General features: G+C 43.0%; 1 protein-coding gene across 1 annotated transcript in view; it reads right to left on the bottom strand.

The window, feature by feature from the left end:
- Positions 1-4,410: 4,410 nt before the first annotated feature.
- RIPK4 (receptor interacting serine/threonine kinase 4) overlaps positions 4,411-22,103 on the bottom strand; it is a 64,094-nt gene continuing 46,401 nt past the window's right edge. The window contains exons 3-8 of the mRNA XM_029578571.1: positions 18,595-18,743; positions 16,447-16,496; positions 13,782-13,940; positions 11,542-11,645; positions 10,908-11,163; positions 4,411-8,425 (exon numbers count right to left, since the gene is read on the bottom strand). Of these exons, the coding sequence (XP_029434431.1) occupies positions 7,257-8,425; positions 10,908-11,163; positions 11,542-11,645; positions 13,782-13,940; positions 16,447-16,496; positions 18,595-18,743 (1,887 nt within the window). The 3' untranslated portion in view covers positions 4,411-7,256. The remainder of the gene's footprint in view (positions 8,426-10,907; positions 11,164-11,541; positions 11,646-13,781; positions 13,941-16,446; positions 16,497-18,594; positions 18,744-22,103) is intronic.

The following is a 22,103-nucleotide window of genomic DNA, read 5'->3' as shown; positions in this document are numbered from 1 at the left end:
TTTTCAGAATGAGAAATCTGGAACTTTCAGGAAGAAGACGCAAAAGATGAGAAACTGAATAACCTTACAAAATAATTATGGTGATTAAAACACAGGACATTAAGAACATAAGAAATTGCCATACTGGGTCAGACCAAGGGTCCATCAAGCTCAGCATCCTGTTTCCAACAGAGGCCAAACCAGGCCATAAGAACCTGGCAATTACCCAAACACTAAGAAGATCCCATGCTACTGATGCAATTAATAGCAGTGGCTTTTCCCTAAGTAAACTTGATTAATAGTAGTTAATGGACTTCTCCTCCAAGAACTTATCCAAACCTTTTTTTGAACCCAGCTACACTAACTGCACTAACCACATCCTCTGGCAACAAATTCCAGAGCTTTATTGTGCATTGAGTGAAAAATAATTTTCTCCGATTAGTCTTAAATGTGCTACTTGCTAACTTCATGGAGTGCCCCCTAGTCCTCCTATTATTCAAAAGTGTAAATAACCAATTCACATCTACTCATTCAAGACCTCTATCATATCCCCCCTCAGCCATCTCTTCTCCAAGCTGAACAGCCCTAACCTCTTCAGCCTTTCCTCATAGGGGAGCTATTCCATCCCCTTTATTATTTTGGTTGCCCTTCTCTGTACCTTGGACATTGAACAAACAGAAAAAGCTTTGTTTGAAAGCTTACTTTCCTACTTGTTGTGAGATCATTTCCAAAAGGCTTCGGCCCTAGCTTCACCCCCCTGCCAATTTCTTACTTAGTGTTTATGGTTTAATGACATTCTCTCTTACATACATTCTCTATGTAAATCATAGATTAGGATTCAATCTCTGACCTTCCAATAAAATGCTTGATGCTAGAAAACTGCTAGGGTCTTCTTTCTGCGTGTGGGCAGGTATGGTCTGCTCCTGAGATAAAGTTGGACGGATTAGGGCTTGGGAGGTCCGTTCTAACATCTATGCAGTGTTGCCAGCTCCTAAAGATTGGGTGGAAAGTAGCTAAAACCATGTTGTTGCACTGTGGCAGCATAGCTGGTGAGCCTAAAATTGATGGGGAAAGAGGGGCAAGCTCACATGTACACATACTCTCTTGGTGTCTCAGACACTGACACACATTCTCAGACACTCTGACACAAACAATGCTTCTACTGCTGCTCATGTGTTCACTTAGCAAGTAACCCCTCTGGACTGGCTAACCATGGGCAGTACAGCATCATCCTGTAAAGTTTCTGCCCTTACCAGCCACCTTTATACTTCCTCCTCCCTCTTCAGGTACTCACTGTCTCCATTTGCTCTATCAGTGGCCCACTGCATTGCCCTTCTCTAAGATCAGCCCAGTCAGCTCACCCAGAGGCCTGACTACCAGGGCAGAGAACTTCCTCTGACTCTCAGGAGCACAGCAGCAGCAAAAAAAAAAAAAAAAAGGATTACTGATGATTAAACATAGCCCTTACCTTATGTTCTGTTCTTCTGCTGCTGTAAGGTGATGATAAAGTTGCAGCTTCTGCTTTTTTTTTTTTTCTGGCTGTGATTTGTTCTCCTTCCAACAGAGAGAGCTCATCTGTGATGACTTCATATTACCCAGGGTAGGGGTTGGAGAAGGGAGAGACTGAACCAGCAGGGCCTGTTCTGAGGAGAGAGAGGGCAGGACCAGCAAACATGGCACTCTAGCCAGAGGTGGTCTCACTCTGTTGGACCCTCCTGCAGCACTCTAGCCAGAGGAGGTCTTTTCAGCTTCCAGATATACTCTAAGTAGATGGAAATTTAGGAGAAACGAGAGGTCATTACCAGTAGCAGCCTAAATTTGGGGGGGGCCATGGCCCATTGCCTATGATATAGCAATTTTCAAAAGCCAATTTACATGCGTAAAACCTTTTGAAAATTCAACTCTATGGACTTTTGATAATTGCTACTTTTATGCACTTAACTTGATTAATTTGCATATTTTGATTTTGCAGATTTTCTTTTAATGTGATATAGTCCTCTATTGGCAAGTCTATCGGTTACAGCATGAAAACTTTCTTCAGTGCTCTTTTTCTGGCTTGACATTTCTCTCTCTTCTAGAACACTGCTGAGTGATTTTACTGCCCACAGTGCATTGTAGCATGTGCAGTTCTTAGAAACCAACATGGCCAGCCTGTCTCCATTCCACTGCTGCTTAACGGGAACCAATGCCAAACGAACATACGAATATGCAAGGGAAATGTTCCAAGGTGTGTTTTACCAGCCTGAGTCAGATTTAGTTGAAATACATACTGCAACCAAACTATTATCGGTATTTTATGGATAGATCCGATTTCAAAGAAAAAAATCAGTTCTACAAGTTGCCATTGTGTACACATGTGGTATATTTTTCAAGTTGCCCATGCCCAAAGCACTATGTAGGGAGGCCCAACAGAATAATTAAGACCCGTTTGGTGAAGCATTGGAGCTCACAGAAATTTCCAGCCCGGATTGTGCAACATTTGTATAGATTTGGGACATTGTTTTCAGGATCTGAAATGGTGCATTCTTGAACAGGTCACCACACCCCCACGAGAGGGTGATTGGCAGGCTCTTAAATGTCAGTAAACAATTTTGGATATTTTATTTAAATATGATAGCCCCATGTGGGCTTAAATTTGGACTTTGATTGGTATTCACTCACATAAAAGAATTCTGTTTTCAATGGCGAGCATTGAATTCTGCATGACATAAGAACATAAGAACATGCCATACTGGGTCAGACCAAGGGTCCATCAAGCCCAGCATCCTGTTTCCAAAAGTGGCCAATCCAGGCTATAAGAACCTGGCAAGTACCCAAAAACTAAGCCTATTCCATATTACTGGAGCTAATGGCAGTGGCTAATTTCTAAGTCAACTTAATATCAGGTAATGGACTTCTCCTCCAAGAACTTATCCAATCCTTTTTTAAACACAGCTATACTAACTGCACGAACCACATCCTCTGGCAACAAATTCCAGAGCTTTATTGTGCGTTGAGTAAAAAAGAACTTTCTCCGATTAGTTTTAAATGTGCCACACGCTAACTTCATGGAGTGCCCCCTAGTCCTTCTATTATCCGAAAGAGTAAATAACTGATTCACATCTACTCGTTCAAGACCTCTCATGATTTTAAACATCTCTATCATATCCCCCCTCAGCCGTCTCTTCTCCAAGCTGAAAAGTCCTAACCTCTTTAGTCTTTCCTCATAGGGGAGCTATTCCATTCCCCTTATTTTAGTAGCCCTTCTCTGTACCTTCTCCATCGCAATTATATCTTTTTTGAGATGCGGCGACCAGAATTGTACACAGTATTCAAGGTGCGGTCTCACCATTGAGCGATACAGAGGCATTATGACATTTTATGGTTTTATTCACCATTCCCTTCCTAATAATTCCCAACATTCTGTTTGCTTTGACTGCCGCAACACACTGAACCGACGATTTCAATGTGTTATCCACTATAGTGTTTTATCAGATAGCATTTCTGGGTGAGAGAATTTTCGTGCCCTAATGTGGCAGTGCTGTCAGATGCAGGTCGGCCAATTATTTAATACCTCTTATATCCCACCTATAGTAAAGCAATCATATTGTGTAATTTCAATAAATGAGTAGGCTGATATAGATTATTTTAGTTACCCTTTTAGAACATGAACTAACTTCTAAAAGTTAGATTGGGGGTTCTGTAGAGATTGTAAAGACACCATAGAGAACGTTTCTGAAGAATGGAGTAGACATTGTCCTCATATGCTCAACGATGCAGAAAAGAATCTCCTGATGCATAATATCCATTTGAAATGCAGACTGTGTAGGGATTTCCTAGCTAAAGTGCTGCTGCTTTTTGAGAAAAAAAAAAAACCAGGATGTTGGATTTTATTTGCATACATTACAAATTTAAAAAATGATAAAACTGGATAGTGCATTAAAAGTGAGACATACCTACGTTGGCTGTTGAGTGATACTTGCAACTCATTTTGGTTGCAACTAGTAAAAAGATGCAGAATACACACAAAAAAGTTTCTTATACATTAGGTGCAATATTGTAGCTAGCGTAAAATATTTCACAACCTTTTACAGGTTCTGCCAAAACTTTATACCTTAGCTCCAGTGAACTGTGGGAATGAGCCTTGTCCCAGAGCACAACAGACATACGAGAGAAGCCACCTGTGACGGATATCGAAACTGGCATGGGCCAACTCCAAAAACTGTCTTGAGAATCAAAGCAGCCTCTGAGGTGGCCAGAAATATGCTGCTGTTGATTTCTGGATCTTTTTGTTAAAATTATTTTACGATAGCAAAGTCTGGTTGAGAGCCCTTCGATAAGAAGTTAGTAGCACATCACTGGAAGAGGCCATGCAAAGACCCTGAAGAAGAAAATTGGTCATTTACAAAATGCAAGACGGACAATGCTCGACACACCACACAGCATCAGAGATCATTACAATTTGTTTTATTGATGAGAGTTACTACAATGGTGTACTGAAGGAAGGTGAGCAGGGGGCGTGCATTAAAACATACACAGGTTCACAGCATATTCTGTAACAGAAAATATACGCTGTATACACGTAGACATGCAACAGTCAGAAATCTTATATACACAGTATATCTATATTGACCTGTATCACATAATGAACAGTCCATCAGAAGACTCGCGGCACCACTGGTGAGTGAGGGAGCCAGCTGCAGCGGGGATATTAAAATGAGGTTTAGCTGTGTAACATTTTAATATATTCTTGGGTTATTTTACCATTTCAGATTACTTAACGCATTGTCACAGGCCTGTTTTGTACAATTGCTTCACAGAAGAACAAAAAAACAAAACAGAGTGAGAAATAGCTAACATGTCAAAGTCTATAAAAAGAATTATTAAACTCAGGGCTTTATTTCTCCTCCACCTGCTTGAATTTCCCTTAGTGCCCCCCCCCCCCCAAAAAAAAAAAAACCATGTATCTGGTGCTGCCTCCGCTCGCCCTCCCTGCGCTGAGAAGGACTTTAAGAAGAGACTGCTGCCTGGGTAAAGATGTGGGTGAGAAAAGAGTACTGATGTTTGGTCTCTGGGGAAAGGGGATTTAGCTGCCTGCTGAGGTGACAGACAGAGGACTCCAGGGGACGGGGCAAAGTAGTGCAAGTGGTGTGGGATGGGTTATGTTAGGGCCACCAAGCCTCCATCATTAGCCGTATGTGGGTTTGGGATCTTATGCTGGAGCTGCCAAGCTCCCATGGTCGCTGTGAGAGAGTTAGCGTTATGTTAGGGCAGCGTTTCCCAAATGGCATGCTATGGCTGAAGTGCAGGAGTGCCATGAGAAAAACCCAATAAGAAAAAGGCTGAAGCGCAGATTCGTCTTCATTTTCTGGCCTACAGAATGTCCTCCTGCCAGCAGGGGTAGGGGGTTAGAGAGCGGCTCCTATCTGCTGCTGCCGCTCCCTCTGCAACTGAAACTGCACAGAGCTCTTAGTTTTGTGAAACCTGTTGGCCCTCTGCTGTTCCGATTGCAGAAGAGGAAGCAGCAGCAACAGTGCTGCTCAACCTTCTGCCTGTTCCAGGGGATTGGGGGGAGGGAGTGCAGAGAAGGGACAGCAGAATGTGCCAAGGGGTGTGAGGGAGCGATAGATGAATGTTCCAAGGGAGAGATGGAAGGGAAGGAGATGATGCCAGAAGGTGGGGAGAGAGAGATGATGATGATGATGCCAGGGGGTGGGTGTGAGCAGGGTTGGAGGGAGAGGTAGTGGAAGAATGTGATAATGCCAGAGGAAAGGGAAGATACAGTGATGATGCCAGAGGGGTGATAAGAGAGGGAAGGGAAGAGATGGTGATGGTGAAGATGGAAGTGTGCCTCAGTGATGTGAACCCTGAGCCGGGTGTGCCATGACACAAATAAAGGTTAGGAAGCACTGTTAGAATCCAAAATGTCCAGAAAATAAAGGTAGGGGAAAAAAAAAAAAAAAAAAAAAAGAGACTTCCTTTTCCTTTAGTGATTCACATTCCCAAAGTTGAATGTGCAGCATCTTGGATATCTTTGCATTTTGCACAGTAAGGAGGAAATGCACTGCATGCAGAGTCTAGGGCTTCCAATTCAGTTTTTGTTTGCACATATTTCTATTTATAATTCATGATCACTTGTTTTTTTATTTGCTGAGGGTCTATTCGTGTTCCATCTTTGTGATCAAAGTGAGATATTCTGCTGGCATGTAGTAATCTGTAGCAGTCTGGCTTGTTGTGTTCTCCTAGTACGTGGTGTATTGGTGTTCTAGGGTCTGGTGTAATATTTGCAATGCTGTCATTTCATAGGCTCTGTGGCCAGTTGCAAGGGGCATGGGCCTGGGTGGTTATCCCTTCCCATCCCACTCCCAGGGAGGGTCCAACATGTGAATACTGACACCTTTAATTTCCAGAAAAAAAGCCCTTATTAAACTTATTCCTAGACAATTTATTCCACTGGTAATTTTCTTTACAAAACAAATCTAACAAAAAAAAAAAAAAAAGTACCAGGCTGGGGCCAATAGCACCTTTCACTCTAGTTGCAGTAGGTAAAAGGAAGCAAGTTCATAAAGGTTCCAGGTCCATGATCTGGCAGAAAATCACCACTGACTTTTCACATACGAAATCTTGAGGGATCATGCCTGCATGCAAGAGCAGGGAAATTGGAGATCAAGGTTTTCCTGTCTAGGAAGCACAGCAGGTTTCCAAGCCAAATAACCAGACCACAAAAGCCAGAAACAAAAAAGGCAAGATATCCCATTGTAAGCCTCCATCAGGGCCAAGCAGACATAAGTAGATGAAATTTTTTGCTGGGTTGCTTTCTGTACTTTGTTTGCTGTACAAATGCTAAACAATTAAGCAGTAAATCTTCTGGGAATGGCACTGCAAATGTGTCACATGAATGAACTGGGATTGCAACAACATTCAAAAAAACTTTAATGATAACTGGTGTGGGAGGCACGCAATGGTCTTGTAATTGCTCGTTTCAAATATAATCTCCTCTTGAAATTGCTAAGCAAGGTAAGCCCTTGGCATAGAAAAAGGTGGAATAATGTTTGTGCTTGCCCACTGGACTGATGGTCAGTTTTTGGCTTTTGCCATGTGTGGAATAAGGTAAAGGGAAGAAAACACAGCAGTCTTCTTTCTGTTGACTAATATTTACAATACTTCTGCAATTTCTCACATACCAAAAGGAACCAAAAAACAACTGAGGTCGGTTCTCTTTATCTGCTCTCTACCTCTGCTGCCCTGTTAGAGAAAAATACCTATATTGTTCTGCTAGCTTTTGCTTTGGATCAGCATCATGATGGCAAAGTTGCTGAACTGTTGTGGTTCTGCTCTGTGTCTTGCAGTGGAGCTAGGGGCAATAGATTGCTTGAGTCAATAAAGGCTCCATGTTGTAGAAGAATGTCAACTGTTTTGGAGTATCCACCTCGGATTGCCAACTGGAGGGCAGTTAGTCCTTCTTCATCAAACACATTGAGGTTCTGAGAGCTAGCGAGTTCATTGACTACTGCAGCATGCCCATTCTCTGCCGCCAAATGGAGCGCTGTCTTCTTTAGGGGGCCACTGACATTGACGTTGGCCATTTCTTCAATCAGCAATTTCACGGTTGGTAGGTGCCCATTCCGAGAGGCTAAATGAAGGGCAGTGCATCCTTCTGCTGTTACTGCTTCAATTTCAGCACCTCGATTGAGGAGGAGCCGAGATGTACTGGTGCGACCCATTTCAGCAGCCATGTGGAGAGGTGTCTTTAGCAGTGAGCTACAGATGTTGACATCAGAATGCAGTTCAATAAGAACATGAGCTACTCTATAATGTCCTCTCTGGGCTGCCAGGTGTAACGGGGTTCTTCCATCAAGGGTCTGCACATTAATAGTAGCACCTTGCTGTTTGGCTAGCAGCTTTACAATGGAAAGATGACCTTGCCAGGCAGCATAATGCAAAGGCACCCAGTTGTCTTTCCCCTTGATGCTTACATTGACTCCCTGTCTCAACAGAATGCGCACTATGTTCTCTTGCCCATGTTGGCATGCCACATGCATGGCTGTCCTTCCTTCAAAATCCACTTCATCAAATGACGCGTTCTTGTCGAGCAGCAGCCTCACACTGGCCTCATCCCCATTCTGGGCTGCAAAGTGTAGAGCCGTCCACTGATCTTCATCTTTTGCATTGATGTTGATTTTTCTCCCCAGAAACAGCTCCATAATGGTCTTCATCTTCTTCTCAGCAGCTACATGGAGAGGTGTGGATCCTTTCTTGTTGGTCAGATTGGGGTTGGCATTGTACAGGAGGAGCCACTTGACACACTCTTCTTGGCCAGCCTCCACAGCCAGGTGCAGAAGGCTTGAATTATCATCCAGGACAAGGTCCACATCCTGAGGCTGGAGAATCTTCATCAATTTGTTGGTGTCTCCAGACATGATTGCCTCTGTGAGTTTCCTCTTTTGGAGATCTATCATGCCAATATCTAGGGTGCAGGAAAAAAAAAAAAAAAAAAAAAAAAGAGTCTAGTAGAAGCTTCATTATAAGCAATCAGGGCAGGTTTCACCAAGCATTAATATGCCCTAGGTATACTCAGAAGTCAGTATATTTCCACATCACTGTGGCAACACACTGAATTGTTCACTATAAATATACAGTTAATGGTAAGAATGTTCTGATGGGAATCTCACATTCTGGGAAACTGGGTATTACTAGACAACTGTCTCCTTTTATAATTTACTGGATTATAATAGTGGTAGTGCACTGCCAAAATGTGAGAATTCTACCCTCCTTGAATCATTCCTGAGGACTACAACCAAAAATTGAAAACCTCTACCTTCAAGTGAACAGGAAACCCTGTATTAGTCTGGCTGGTGGTACATTTTGTTTTCATGCTTTCCAACATATAGAATGATGAAAAGAATAATATAAAAAGGACTGGCACAATAACACTCCAAAATGTAACATTCTCCAAATTTGGCAAGCATAAAGAAAACGTGAATCTCTCAGACAAGTCTGAGAAAAACCAGAAACATCAGATCAGCATATTCAGAGAATAAAGTCTTCAAAACAATCCCCATTGCTGTCTGTGAGAGACTCTTAGACCTGTGGAATGTTGAGCACCGCTCCATTCCAAAAGCTCCCCCACCCTCACCCTTCCAGCAATTTGGTACAGAGCAACACAGGAAGAGATAACTGAAGCAGCTGGCAACAGAAGGCACCTAAAAGGGGTTTTCAAAGCCAGTTTTCACACTTCCACACACATACACCACCACATGAGATCCCACAACAGATACACTCTTTACACCCACCCCAACTCTCCATACATCCCCATTCACACATCAAATAAACACACCTCCATCCACAAATGCACCCTATGCACTCACTTAGCTGCCCACTCACACAACCCACAATTTACAATAACTTCACACTCACCAAATGTATACTTTGACACCCACACACTCACGTTCCTACATACCTCCACCAGTCTGTCACCCTACTCCCAAAACCCACACATTCCTACTCACCCAAAGAAATGCCCAAGCTGCACACTCCTACATATATATCCCCACCATGCACACAACCACACCCCTCCCCCCCATCCACAAATCTCTATCGGACAGCATTCCTGAAGCCATGCCTTTGCATGCTCCCAACTTGTTTTTGGTGTCTCAGTAGGCTGTGGGCCTGAATGAATTCTGTCAAAGCAACAGTTGCCAGGAAATGGCCAAAACCAAGATACTTTGCTATTTAAGTATTCTCTATGGGGTCTCAATCCATTAAGTTAAAGTGGATTCATTATGCACACGTACTAGCGATTATAATTATATTGGCCATAAACTATGGGCTACACCATGTTTACTTCTGCTGGCAAAATTGTTTCAAACCCACCCCCTCTCTTTTCAGTGAGGGAACTTACTCTTTTCAATACTGGAACTTACTGAAAATTGCCCCATTATACCACAAGAGAGACTGATTTAAAACATGTAAATAAAACTACTGGTTCTTGGCTTTTCCTGGAGCTTCCCTTTTAACTTCATAATTAGAGAAAGCGGGACCCACCGATAACCAGAGAAATGTTTTAAATCAATTTTCCGTGCTCTCAAACCCGCAGATTCAGAACTCAAAGATTCCAGTTTTCTCTAATATCAAAGGAACTCTGAATACAGTTTGTAAGTAACCTTAAAAAAGCCATCACCAACACAGAGCCGAAATGCGGCAGCTGCTCACTGCACGGAAGCAGGTGCAGAGTACCCATGGAGATTTGAGAATAAGAAGGTCCATATTCAAAAGGATTTAGTCAGCTAACCCAAAAGTTAGCCAGCTATATGAATCTTTGGGCACATATCAGGCTAAATTCTAGTCTGCCAATGTTAGGGGTGTTCCGGGGCCATAACTGGAAGGAGCTGAGTTAGCCAGCTAAGTTAACTGGCTAACTCTGATCGGGTTAAAGAGCAGTCCTAAAGTTAGCCGGCTATATTCAATATGTCTCCAAAGTTAGCTGGATAAGTTTCTAACTTTGCTATCTGGACCGTGTCTGAATACAGACCTCAAAATTTCTGTGCATATTTTCACCCCCTCAACCCAACTCCACCCATTTTTATAAGCAGGTAAGTGTATTTGTATGCATTCAGCTGCATAAAAACCTTTGATTATTGGATAAGAACTTATTCGGTAGCATCAAGTAAATACTTAACATTATGGTGAGTCTGAGGGCTTCAGGGAGTTATCACAGAAAGGGTGGAAGATGCATGAAGCAGTCTCCCAGTGGAGGGAAAGGGAAGAACAAAAACCATGTTGGAATTGATGCAAACATTGAAGATCATTAGCAGGGCTGAAGTGACAGTGAAGACGGAAATTAAGTAGAGTCTGCAATATGGCAGGAGGCAAGAGTCTATTTGCTGTGTCTTGTTCGTTTGCTTCATAAAAATTTAAAAATTGCTGGTCCAATAATCGTGAAGACTTACCACAGCTAGAAGTCTCTTTCTCGAAACTGAGTGACAGGGAGCCCCGGGAGGAAAAGGCAGAATCCACAGAGGAGACCCCAGAAAGCCTCTTGCTGCTAGACTGAAGCTTGGAATCTGAAGTACTCTGGCTGAGATCTTGGGGGTCTTGGAGGCTTTGAGAAATTCCTGAATCCAGCTGGGAGAGTAACTGGGAGAGGCTGCAGTCCTGGTCAAGTGCTGGTACAGAGCCACATTTCTGAGGGGATGGCGTGGACGCCTGCTTCAAAAGATGGACATATGAGATCAAATGTATAACGTGAAGTGAAAAATTAAATGTTGGATGTTGATTGATTTTTGAAAAAAAAAAACAAACTGTATATCAAACTTAATTCAAGTAAACTAAAGATAGATCTAATCTTCAAAGCATTTGCTTTCTTCTGTTTCAAGAATTAGTTTTCTTTTGCTTTTTGCAAATGGCTTTGTAAACCAGTAGACTGTAGGGGAATATACTTTCTTTTCAGGAATTTCTGGATAAAAATTGGTAAATAATGAAATTCTCAATACTATCAACAAAAAATCAAAATTAGTATATGGTCAGAAGTTTGTTTATTCCCAAAATGAATATTCATTTCCAAAGTAAAAAGGAATGCGGTACCTCAAGATCTGATTCCTGCAAATTCCCATGCTGGTCCTGATTCCCTGCTTCTTTCATCCCATCTTCTGGCTTCTCACAGAGGATCTCAGTCTCAGAAGTAATTTCTTTTAAGATATAGAAAAAAAGGCATTCAGCAAAGGGAGTCGGGTCACCTGAGCAATCGATGCTTGCACAACGTCAAAATAAGCCCACAGTGCAATACTGAGAAGAGGCACGCCTTCCCAGAACAGCTCATATGAACAGATCAAAAAAGCCAGTTTGTTTATTATACTCCAGAGGGAAGATAATTACTCTCGTTTGTTACAAATATTCCATTTACAAACATGCCTTCACATAAACCACCCCCCCAAGGTTAATCTGACACCATCGCATCATATCCATGAGACCCACAGAACTTACTCCCCAGGCAGATGCTCTACAGCCACAAAGCAAATTCCAAAGATTAAGAAAAAACACCTCTTAAAATGAAAGGGGGGGGGGAAGAGAAAGGAGAGTACAAAGCATGGGATGTGTTCATCTGAAGCCAATAAACAGATCACCCAGGCCAGCCTGCTGGAAGCACGGCACACGCCAATGGAGAAGACCCGACTCCTGCAGCTTGGACTACAAGAGTGCCCATGGGCCAGGTGCTGGAGGGGACTGTGGTCCCCGCCTCTCAGCCAGGGGAGGACTTGCAAGACCTGGCTTGAATAGGAGGAGGATTGAAATGGAGAAGAAACCCCAAGTAGCCGTCAGTGTAGGCTCATAGCACCTTACTCCAAACAGGGCCAGGAAGCTGTCAGTTGGGGAGGGGGGGGGGGGGCCACCATTTTCAAAAGGGAGTTCTGTGGGTAAAAAGCACACTACTCACAAAAATCTACTTCCCACCCTGCACATGCGTAATTCCACCTGCGTGGTAGCAGCGGCATTCTCATGCCAGGGTTAGGTCACTGTGTGGAGTTTTGATTGGATAAAGTATCCATGGAAAAAGGAGGTGCAAATCTCTGCAGATATTTTTTCCTTAAGCAGTTTTCTGGCTAAACAACAACATCCAACCATATTTCACACAAAGAAATCTCAGATCCACCAACTCAGGTCTCCTCTCCATCCCAACTCTTAAAAATGCTCACCTCAATACAACACGCAAACGAGCCATTACAATAGCTGGCCCTACCCTCTGGAACTCCCTCCCCCCACAGCTCAGAAACGAACCCTCACCGCAAGTCTTTAAAAAACAGCTCAAAACATGGCTGTTCTTGAAAGCATTCCCTCCTGAACCCCAACATCCTATAATAAACGCTCTTGAAAGCCTTACCGCATAACTTCTACTCTGCATGAACGCATAACCCCTCCCCCCTTCTCTATCCTCCCTTTTCCCTGTCCCCCACCCTTCTCGTAACCTCCCTCTTCCCTGTCCCCCACCCTACTCATAACCAAGTCATATTGTACATATTGTATATAGGCTATTTGCCATTTCTATATACCCACTAATATTTAATTTTAATTTTATTCATATGTTACAATGTTCCTTATATTTATTGTTTAATCAACTGTTCTCTTGTTACAATGTAAAATAGGGCAGTTCCGGCTCTATTCAACCTGTTTTCTGGAAACCGATGTGATATCTCGATCGAATGTCGGTATACAAAAGAAATAAATAAATAAAGTAAAAGAAATGCATAAACTTTCCTTTAAAAACGTGCAGACGCAGGTGAAAAGTATCTGCAGACTTTCCAGTAACACAGGCAGTTTTAAAAATTGCCCTCCAAAACCACCTATCATTTGTTGACCAATGACTGCAGCTGATGGGAGTGGAACTCTACAAAAACAACATCCTGAGCTATGTCAGCCATATTACTGTGCAGTAGCATTGCAAAGAGTGAATTCTAAACTAGCAGACTGCACCACCATGAGCTGTCATAGAGCTACAATACACAAGCAACCCAAAGATTTCAGTCCTGCGTTTAGACCCAAAACATAGGAAGATAAAAGTAATTTGCCCTAGGTCCCGGACTGGGAACAGAGAGATAAAGGACACAGAGGGTCAGCGGTAGAGGGGATTCTTGAACTGATGCACGGTCCAACGCTCTATCCATTATTCTTCTTCCCATTTCAATTTTAAGCATTTATTTTTTATTGCCATTTTGACAAGATTTTCATGCCTAGAACCAATTTAGGACCACGAACGCTATGCCGAGGGCTGGCGGTTCTCCTCGGGAGGCATGGTGTCAATGGGTTGCTGCAATTTTCCATTACCGTACCTTGAAACGAGGGTCGCTTCTCAGGTTTTTCCTGCCAGCAGCTCTGCATCAGTTTTATCAGGATATTGCACTCCTGGGGCCGGGGCTTAGGCAGCACCGATAACTCTGGGCGCTGGTTGCTGACCACCTTGACCATGATATGCAAAATATTCTTCTCCTCTGCAACACATTACATTATATTACTTTCCTTTCTTATATCTTGCCCCCTTCCAAAAGAGGACATGGCACTGCTAACATAAAAATAGAACAATATATAAAAAAATACATCAAAAGACAACATCATAGCAATTGCATATCTCAGCATTACAAGAGAAGAGAGAGTCTGTAAAATACACTCATTCCTAATCAAAATCTATTTGTAATCCACTCTTCCAAGTTGCCCAAAGCAGTAACAGCATCAAAATTACAATAAAATAAGCAGTCTTCCTTCTTTTCCATGTTAGCCGTGCCTTCAGTGAAACGTTCCACTCATTCTCAGGGAGCCCAGCACCTTCTCTGTGACCTTTTATCTGTCCCATCCATTAAATGTTTCCTTCTCAGTTAGATCTTAAACTCTTTGGGGCTGGGACCCTCTATTCTATGACTAGGGTCAGTTCTTCACTATAGTTTTAATGACTTATCTACATTTCTGTTGTACAGTGCAGTGTTCATGCCCCGGAAACCTACTGGGTTGGTACCAGCAAGTTGGTGGTTGGCAGGTACTATCCAGCTAGGCCATGGGTACCTAGGAGGCTGGATGTTCAGGCAACAATATCACTAGTTTTGGTAGCTGTTTAGATTGCGACCAAGCTTGGTAGTAAGATACTTGAGAGAAGAGGGCGTTAGGGGTTAGATTAAGTAGGGAATATTGGAAGTCATTGTAATAACTAGAAATCCTAGCTGAAATAGAGCCAGCTACATGAGCAGCTAGCTGTATCTGGCAGGCTGTACAGGAGGCTGGACGTTTGGGCAATAGCCACAATAAGCTATGATGTAAGAGTTCAACTAGCAGCTGGGTCTATCTGGCAGGCTTCAAGTACAGTAAAAACCAGAAGTCCTAGTGGAAATGCAGGTGTTTACACAGTAGCCAGGTCTATCTGGCAGGCTACACAGAGGACCTAGGAGCCTGTATGTTTGATCAATGGCCACGTTAGTATTTGTAGTTATTTAGATTATTACAAAGATCTGTGGTTAGACCAGAGAAAAAGAGGTAAGATGGTTGTGAACTAAGTGGGGAACTGATAGCGTAGCTACCTAAAATGGCAGAATACAAATAAGGAAGAGAAAAACTCTCCTGGTTAAGAAGAGATCTTACAAGTGGTCACACACTATGGCTGGCAAATGGGATATATCCTCACAACATGTACAGGAATAGCTGGATAGACTGGATGGGCCGGTCATCTACCATATCAGGATTCCCCAAACCTGTCCTGGGGAGACGCCACAGCCAATCAGGTTTAAAGGATATCTCCAGTGAACTATTCATGCAATAAATTCTGCACATATTGGAAACCCAAGCTAGTTTCTCTCACGCATATTAATTGGGGATATCCTGATATCCTGACTGGCTGTGGAGTCCCCCAGGACAGGTTTGGGAAGCTCTGTACTGTTACACTGCAAATAATAAAGTAAGATCATAAGAAATGCCATGCTGAATCAGACCAATGGTCCATCGAGCCCAGCATCCTGCCTCAGAGGGTGACCAATCTGGCAGATCCTAATGGGGAGAGGTCCATTCCCTGAAGTTGAGATCCCCAAGTCTGTTTGGCTACCAATAATGAATGGACCTTTTCTCCAGAAAAAAAAAAAAAAAAGCTTGTCCATACCTTTTTTTAAACCCAGCTGTTCTACTAGCTCTGACCACATCTGTTCTGAATGGTTTGTATACAAAAATGAATACAATTTTTTCTCAACTATTTTCCAAACATTTTGGGGGAACTTGGGCATAATTTTGCAAATAAATTTGGTACAAACTTAACACTGCACAATCCTTTCTACATACCCAGGCAGTAAGAGTGAAGAAATACTGCACTTGTCTGCAAATATACAGACATCAGTTTTATTAGGACAGCCTCAGTGTATGTTAAGTTTCTTAATTGCTAAAAGCAACCATCTCATATTGACATCTTCAAAACATTTTACCCTTCAAATAACATGCCAAGCTGGAGCATCTCCAACCTAAACAGTATGCCAAAAAGCTCCACATTCAGAAACACAAAGCAACCGCATCTTGGGCGCAAGATGCCTGGCTCATAACTCTGACTTCCAATGTTCGTGAAGGGGAGGGGAAGACGGCAGCACATCATTTGACCAGAGGCATAGGAGGATGAAGGTGATTCAACCAAGATCACGCTGAGTCAGTGGCAGAGTTGGATTTAGACTTGAGGCACAGGTTGATAAAGTGACTGGCCCCAAGGTCACAACAGAGATTCCGGGGCAGAACTATGTAAGATTTTCAGAATCAGAGAAGATTCCCCAACTCCCGGTTCCTGCTCTAACCAGTACAAATTAAATTCTTTCTAGAATACACTTAAGTTGATAACATGACCTCCTATCCAAAGCAGGAATCGTTCATCATACTGGGGTGAAGAGTCAGCATCTACAGCAAAGCAAGGACTTGGCCATCCTCCACCTCTGTTGTATAAACTTCAAAAGATATATTATAAAAGGAAAAGAAAGATTTTACCTGCAAAAGGCTTCTTCTGGGTAAGAATTCCCCACATTACTATGGCAAAACTGTAATAAAAAAAAGAAAAAAAAAAAAAAAGACAACATTCATTTGAAGACAGTATTTTTACGTGAGCTCTGATGTAAACGTAGTACCAATGAATCTTTCAGAGAGGGTTACAGAGAATAAAACCTGAAAGCAGCTGGTACCTGCTCGTGGCAAAATTAAAAAACTCTCAAAGGCCTGCACAGCAGTAAAGTCTGGGTGAACACGAGTGTTTTCAAAATGAACAGACCCACACAAGTTTGCTTTGAAAATCCTCGTGGTATTGGCCGGGGACACGGCAAATGTTTGCTTATGAAAAGTTTAGACTTTGAAGGAGGAGGGCGGAGCTTACTCGTGCACAGGAACGCCTCTCCTCAAAACTGTGTTGTACGCACACCGAGCCCAGGTCAGTTTTAGGACAGCCACTGGGTTGTGTGCGCGCCATCTAATTCCGAAAGTTACCCCTAAAAGCAGAAAGATTTTCTGAGCAGGGCTCAGAGCAACGGTATTGATACAGTTTGCACTGCAGCTTTGTCTCCATTCACAGTAAATAAATACAGCACCTCTTGTCTTTAAGATGCACAATTCTTGAAACCTGCATGGTGGCAGATTTTGATACAAATGCCAAAGATCATTTGGCATCTGGTTTGCAAATAAGTCTGCAAGTCACGGATTTTTACAGAAAGTCCACAGATTTATTTGCAAACCAATATAATGTAGAAATGTACATGAGTCAGAAGTAGAAGAGAGAGAGAGAGACAGATGGTTCCTTCCTCATTCCCAGCATTATTAATCTGAAAGAGAGACCTAAGAGATCTGGAAAACTCAGAGGCTGCAATATCTTTTCTCTTGGTCCTTTAAAAGGTACTATTTTGAAGTCTTACGCTGTACTTTATCTTTTAAGAAGCTTAAGTTTTTAGAAAGAAGCATTAAATAAACTTTAAAGAGTCATTTATAGAAAGTTGTAAAATTGTCACTGGTGTTTTGTTTGATTGGCCTTTAAAAGGGGTCACAACCTACAAAGATTCCCATTTTCTCCAGGGCTAACACAGCTACAAAACCTCTGCACTTCTAGTTAATTTTCTCTTAAGTATCTTGCTTAAGATGGGACAAGTTTAAGGAAAAAACTATTCTGGTGGGTCCCTCTTTCTGGCTTTGTCTGGCTGTTTGTCACTTTAAAAGCCTGTTCTCTGCATATTTTCTCAGGATTTCATCTGTTTGTGGCCATTAACCACTGTGCCCCTTGCAGGATGTACCCGCAGGCTGCTGGTATTCTGAATGACCAAAGACTCACGGTCTGTTTAGAAGACGTTGAATTCACAAAAAGGTGCACAAGCTAAATTTCAGCTTAAATTCAGGGAGAGATGATGACATAAATGGCGATCAGTGGAGCACAATGGTAACATAACTATTAAATCATCATTAGCTTCACAGGCAGATGAAGCAGAAACCTCAGGAATGGAAAAACTTGATTTTATGTGACTTCTCTCAGTCAGGATCCTTCACAACTGAGAAGCATAGGTAGAGCCTCCAGGAGGAGGTGGGGTAGTCTGACAGCCTTTGTAATGGGAGCAGTGTCAATGCTTAATGTACAGGTGAGTAAGCTGAGGCACAGGGAGACACAGTGAGGTCCTCGGGGGTCACAGAGGCAGAGCTAGGAATTAGAAACAAAGTAGAGTCACTTCCCTGAAGGTGATCAGGGTCTGGGGGTAGAGTTGGGTTGAAGAATCTACAAGTCCAGGCACCTTCCCTAACTCAGTTCTGTGATCTATGTCAGACCTAAGACTCTAAGTAATGTTTTCCCAGAGCTCGCTAAAGGCTGACAGCAGCTATGAGGCATTAAAGCTCCCAGTTACGTAAATCTGTAGGGTGGCGTTCGATTTGTGCTTTTCAAAAAGCAAAATTACTCAAACCCTCCAGGAAGAAATAGCTCAGAATCATTCAGGTCAGGAAGAGAAAACGATTAATCACCAGGGATTCTGGGTTAGTCACATTGGATCTCACATTGCGTGAGAGTTTGCTTATTCCTTTTCCTGCTTCCGCAGCTCAGGACAGGTGCCGGCCTGTGGCAGTGCCACAGCGTGCGGTGAAAGGTTATTCTTTGCATGAAAGAACTCTAACCTGTACACGTCATGCTTGGTGTCGAAGCAGCGGTTCTTCTCCTTGATCCGCTCCGGGGGGAGGTATGCGATGGTCCCGCACAGCCCATCCATGCTGAGGTCGTGGGAATGCGATAGGCCGTTCCACTTGGCCAAGCCAAAGTCTGAAATCTGCAGAAAGCAGTGCCAGGATTAGTTCACAGTGATATATTCTCAACAATGAAAATCTGAATCCTCAGACTTTTCCCATTTGCCTCATTCCCCTCCCCCACCCTTCCAACTTTTACTTCCTAGTGCTGCGTGCCATGGGATTATGCAAACAGTCTGGGGCTGAGGCAGAGTTTGAAGGGGACCCGCTACGCCGATCCTTACAGCTCTAGGCATTATAGTTCCCTGAAGGTTGTCACGATGCCATAGTTTTCTCCACTATATATGAAACAGTCAAAATGGAAAAAAAAAAACAAAAAAACCCCCAAACACACCCATGTAATCCCAGGCATTACAATATCATCCCTCAGTTAGGCTCTACAGACTTTGGCTCCATTTCCAGAAGCTGGGAAATGTTCCCCCTCAGCCCAGTCAGGAGATGATGATGTTCTTAAATGCTTGAGACCCTCCAAGGAGGCCCGGACTGCTGCCTCCACAGCACCTGCAGTCCTTCACGGCCTCACAAGGAGGAGTCTGGTCTAAAACTCAGACTTGGGTCTCCTGCATGGCAGTGCACAGCCAGCACTTGTAGAAAGGCTGCAGCTGCAAGCACCTCCATACACGCAGTTACATGCACGTCAAAGCTGCAATAAGCCAGGTTATGCCAGTGTCATCATCGTCACAAAACATCTTAGTCTTGTAATTAATATAGCATTAGAAACACTGCATCAAGGAATAGAGCTAAGACTTCTTTAACATTCGCTGCAATACATTCAGAACTGCTTTTCAGCTAAGTCTGGATGGAGCCTGTGATGGATGCATTTATTGTAGCTCGTTTCCAGACAAGCCGAGTAAGAAAGTTGAATCTGCTTTGCTTTAAAAGGAGCTGATGGGTATCTAACGGCATCAAGCCATCCTTGCTGTCCTTTTCAGTACTGTAAATAAACACCGGCATGCCCCATTCTAACTGGCAAGATCTGTAGCATAGGAAATGGAGGCCCAGGCTAGCTAGTGGGAAACACTGAGCTGGGTATTAAGAATGTAAAGTGCTGTGCTGAATCAGGCCAATGATCCATCAAGCCCAGCACCCGGTTTTCAACAGTGACCAATTCAGGGCATCTGGAAGTATTCGGCAGATCCAAAGGGAAACATCCTTCCCTGTTAATCACACCCGGAAGTAAGAGATGATGATCCCAAGTCTAGCTGGCTAATAATTGTTATAACAACCTGACCTCCAAAAACATGTTTATTGCTTTATTTGGCTGATAAGACAAATGTATCTCACAGATGCTAATATATCTCAACGTTTTCAAATTTGTCATCACTGTTCGACTGATTATGGCTTCTCTTGCTTTGTTTACTTCTGCTGATATTGGCTGTTATTTCTAAACATTCACTAAAGAAAAGTGCATATACATTTGCATTGCTGACATAACTGAGGAAGGAGCCTTGGAAATCCCCCCAAACTTAACACCAGAATTGCACGGGTCTGGTCCTCGAAGGCCACAAAAAGGCCTGGCTTTCTGGATGATCGAACTGTGTCAACGAACCTGGTTCTCTGACTAAAATGTGTGCAAAATATGTCTGATGAATATTCATTGTGGTCACCCTCAAGGACCAGGTTGGGCACCTCCAGCTCACACCTTTAAGCAGTCATTAAGCCTTATAAAAAGGCACCATTGCTTCCCAATTTCTTTGTGGCTTTAATGTGGAAGGCTGGCAGTAGTACTACTTTGCTGGCAATTGCCAAATTAAGTGGCAGCAAAGCTTCAAGGAGACATTTATTCATTAGCGATCTGGAAAAAGGAGCAACAAGTGAAGTGATCAAATTTCCAGATGACACAAAAATATTGAAGGTAGTTAAAACACTATGAGGTCCATATTAAGTAAGCTGGTTAGCAAAGAATTGGGAGTGTATGAGCCGGTGGCTTGGGCAGTGAGGTGTTGTGCTCTGAGTGCCCAGGTCCGTGAGTTTGGGTCCAGCCTAGGGAAACAGGGAGGGAGGTGGACAGTGGGTACTAGTCAGAGAAGTTATCTAACTAAAATTAAGCCGAAAAATTGTCCCATATGCAGTATTCAGCCAGATAAGTATCATGCTGATTACTCTCGCCTAAAGTTATCTGAGCTACCTAACTGCATATCTGTGGCCAGATTTCTTCCTCTCCCCATCCCCCAAATTACATATAAGCCCTATCAGGTCATGCATCCCCTCCTAAATATAAAAAAATGATCCAGGATCCCTGGCCCCTATCCCCATTTCTATAAAATATTACAATTGTGGAACTGCTGCTGGTAGTCCAACCAAACATGTGGCGAGGCATGCCCTCCCCATAACCCTAAAAATCCCTGCCAGGAGTAGAATCTGCTTGTCCCACGCTCGCCAGCGAGCTCCAGCTCAGCTTCTGTCATAAGCTGCGCTTTAAGGATAAACTACACAGAGGTCTAAAACTTATTCAGCCGGTTATAACGAAAGATTGGCTAAGTTAGCCAGATAATCTAAGTACTCCCCAAAACGCCCCTGGAATGACGACTTATCTGGCTAAAATCTAGCTGGATCTGAATATACAGAAACTTGCCATGAAGACGCAAAACTTGGCTTTGGATATTAACCTGAAGGACTTTTAGGAACTGCAGAAAGATCTTGCAAGAATAGGAAACTAGAAGTCTAAATGGCAGATTACATTTAATGTGGACAAGTGCAAAGTGATACACATAGGGAAAAAATAATCCTAACTATGGTTACACAATGCTGGGTTCTCCATTAGGAATAACCACCCAGGAACAGGATCTTGGAAACACTGTGGACCATGCATTGAAATCCTCAGATCAGTGTGAGAGTGGAATGGTAGGAATTACTCAGCAAGAAACGGAGAACAAAACCATGGCTATCATAATGCTTCTGAAGAGATCCTAGGGTGCAACCGCACCTTGAAGAGTGGGTTCAGTTCTGGTTTCCCCATCTCAAGAAAGATCAAGTGGAACTAGAAAAGGCGCAGAGGAGGGCAACAAAAAAAGGTAACAGAGAAGGCACGGCTCCCTCGTGAAGAAAGGTTATACAGGTTAGGGCTCTTCAGCTTGGAGGATTGTGGTTTCTGAAATCATGAGTGGGGTGGAACAGGTAAATAGGGGATGGTTATTTACGCTTTCAAATAGTACTAAGGCGATGGGGTATGCCATGAAACTAACATGTGGCAGATTTAAAACAAATTGGAGGAGAAGGCATTTTTTTTTTTCCACTTAGCGCACAATCATGCTGTGGAATTTGCTGCCAGAGGATGTGGTCATAGCAACTAGCACAGCTGGGTTTAAAAAGGGGTTTGGTGCAAGTTCATTGAGGATAAATCCTTAAAGAATTATTAGCCAGGTGGGCATGGGGAAAGCCAC

This window comes from Rhinatrema bivittatum, chromosome 15, assembly GCF_901001135.1.
Source record: "Rhinatrema bivittatum chromosome 15, aRhiBiv1.1, whole genome shotgun sequence".
In the NCBI taxonomy this organism is placed as follows: Eukaryota; Metazoa; Chordata; class Amphibia; order Gymnophiona; family Rhinatrematidae; genus Rhinatrema; species Rhinatrema bivittatum.
This window is presented reverse-complemented; position numbering and strand designations above follow the sequence as displayed.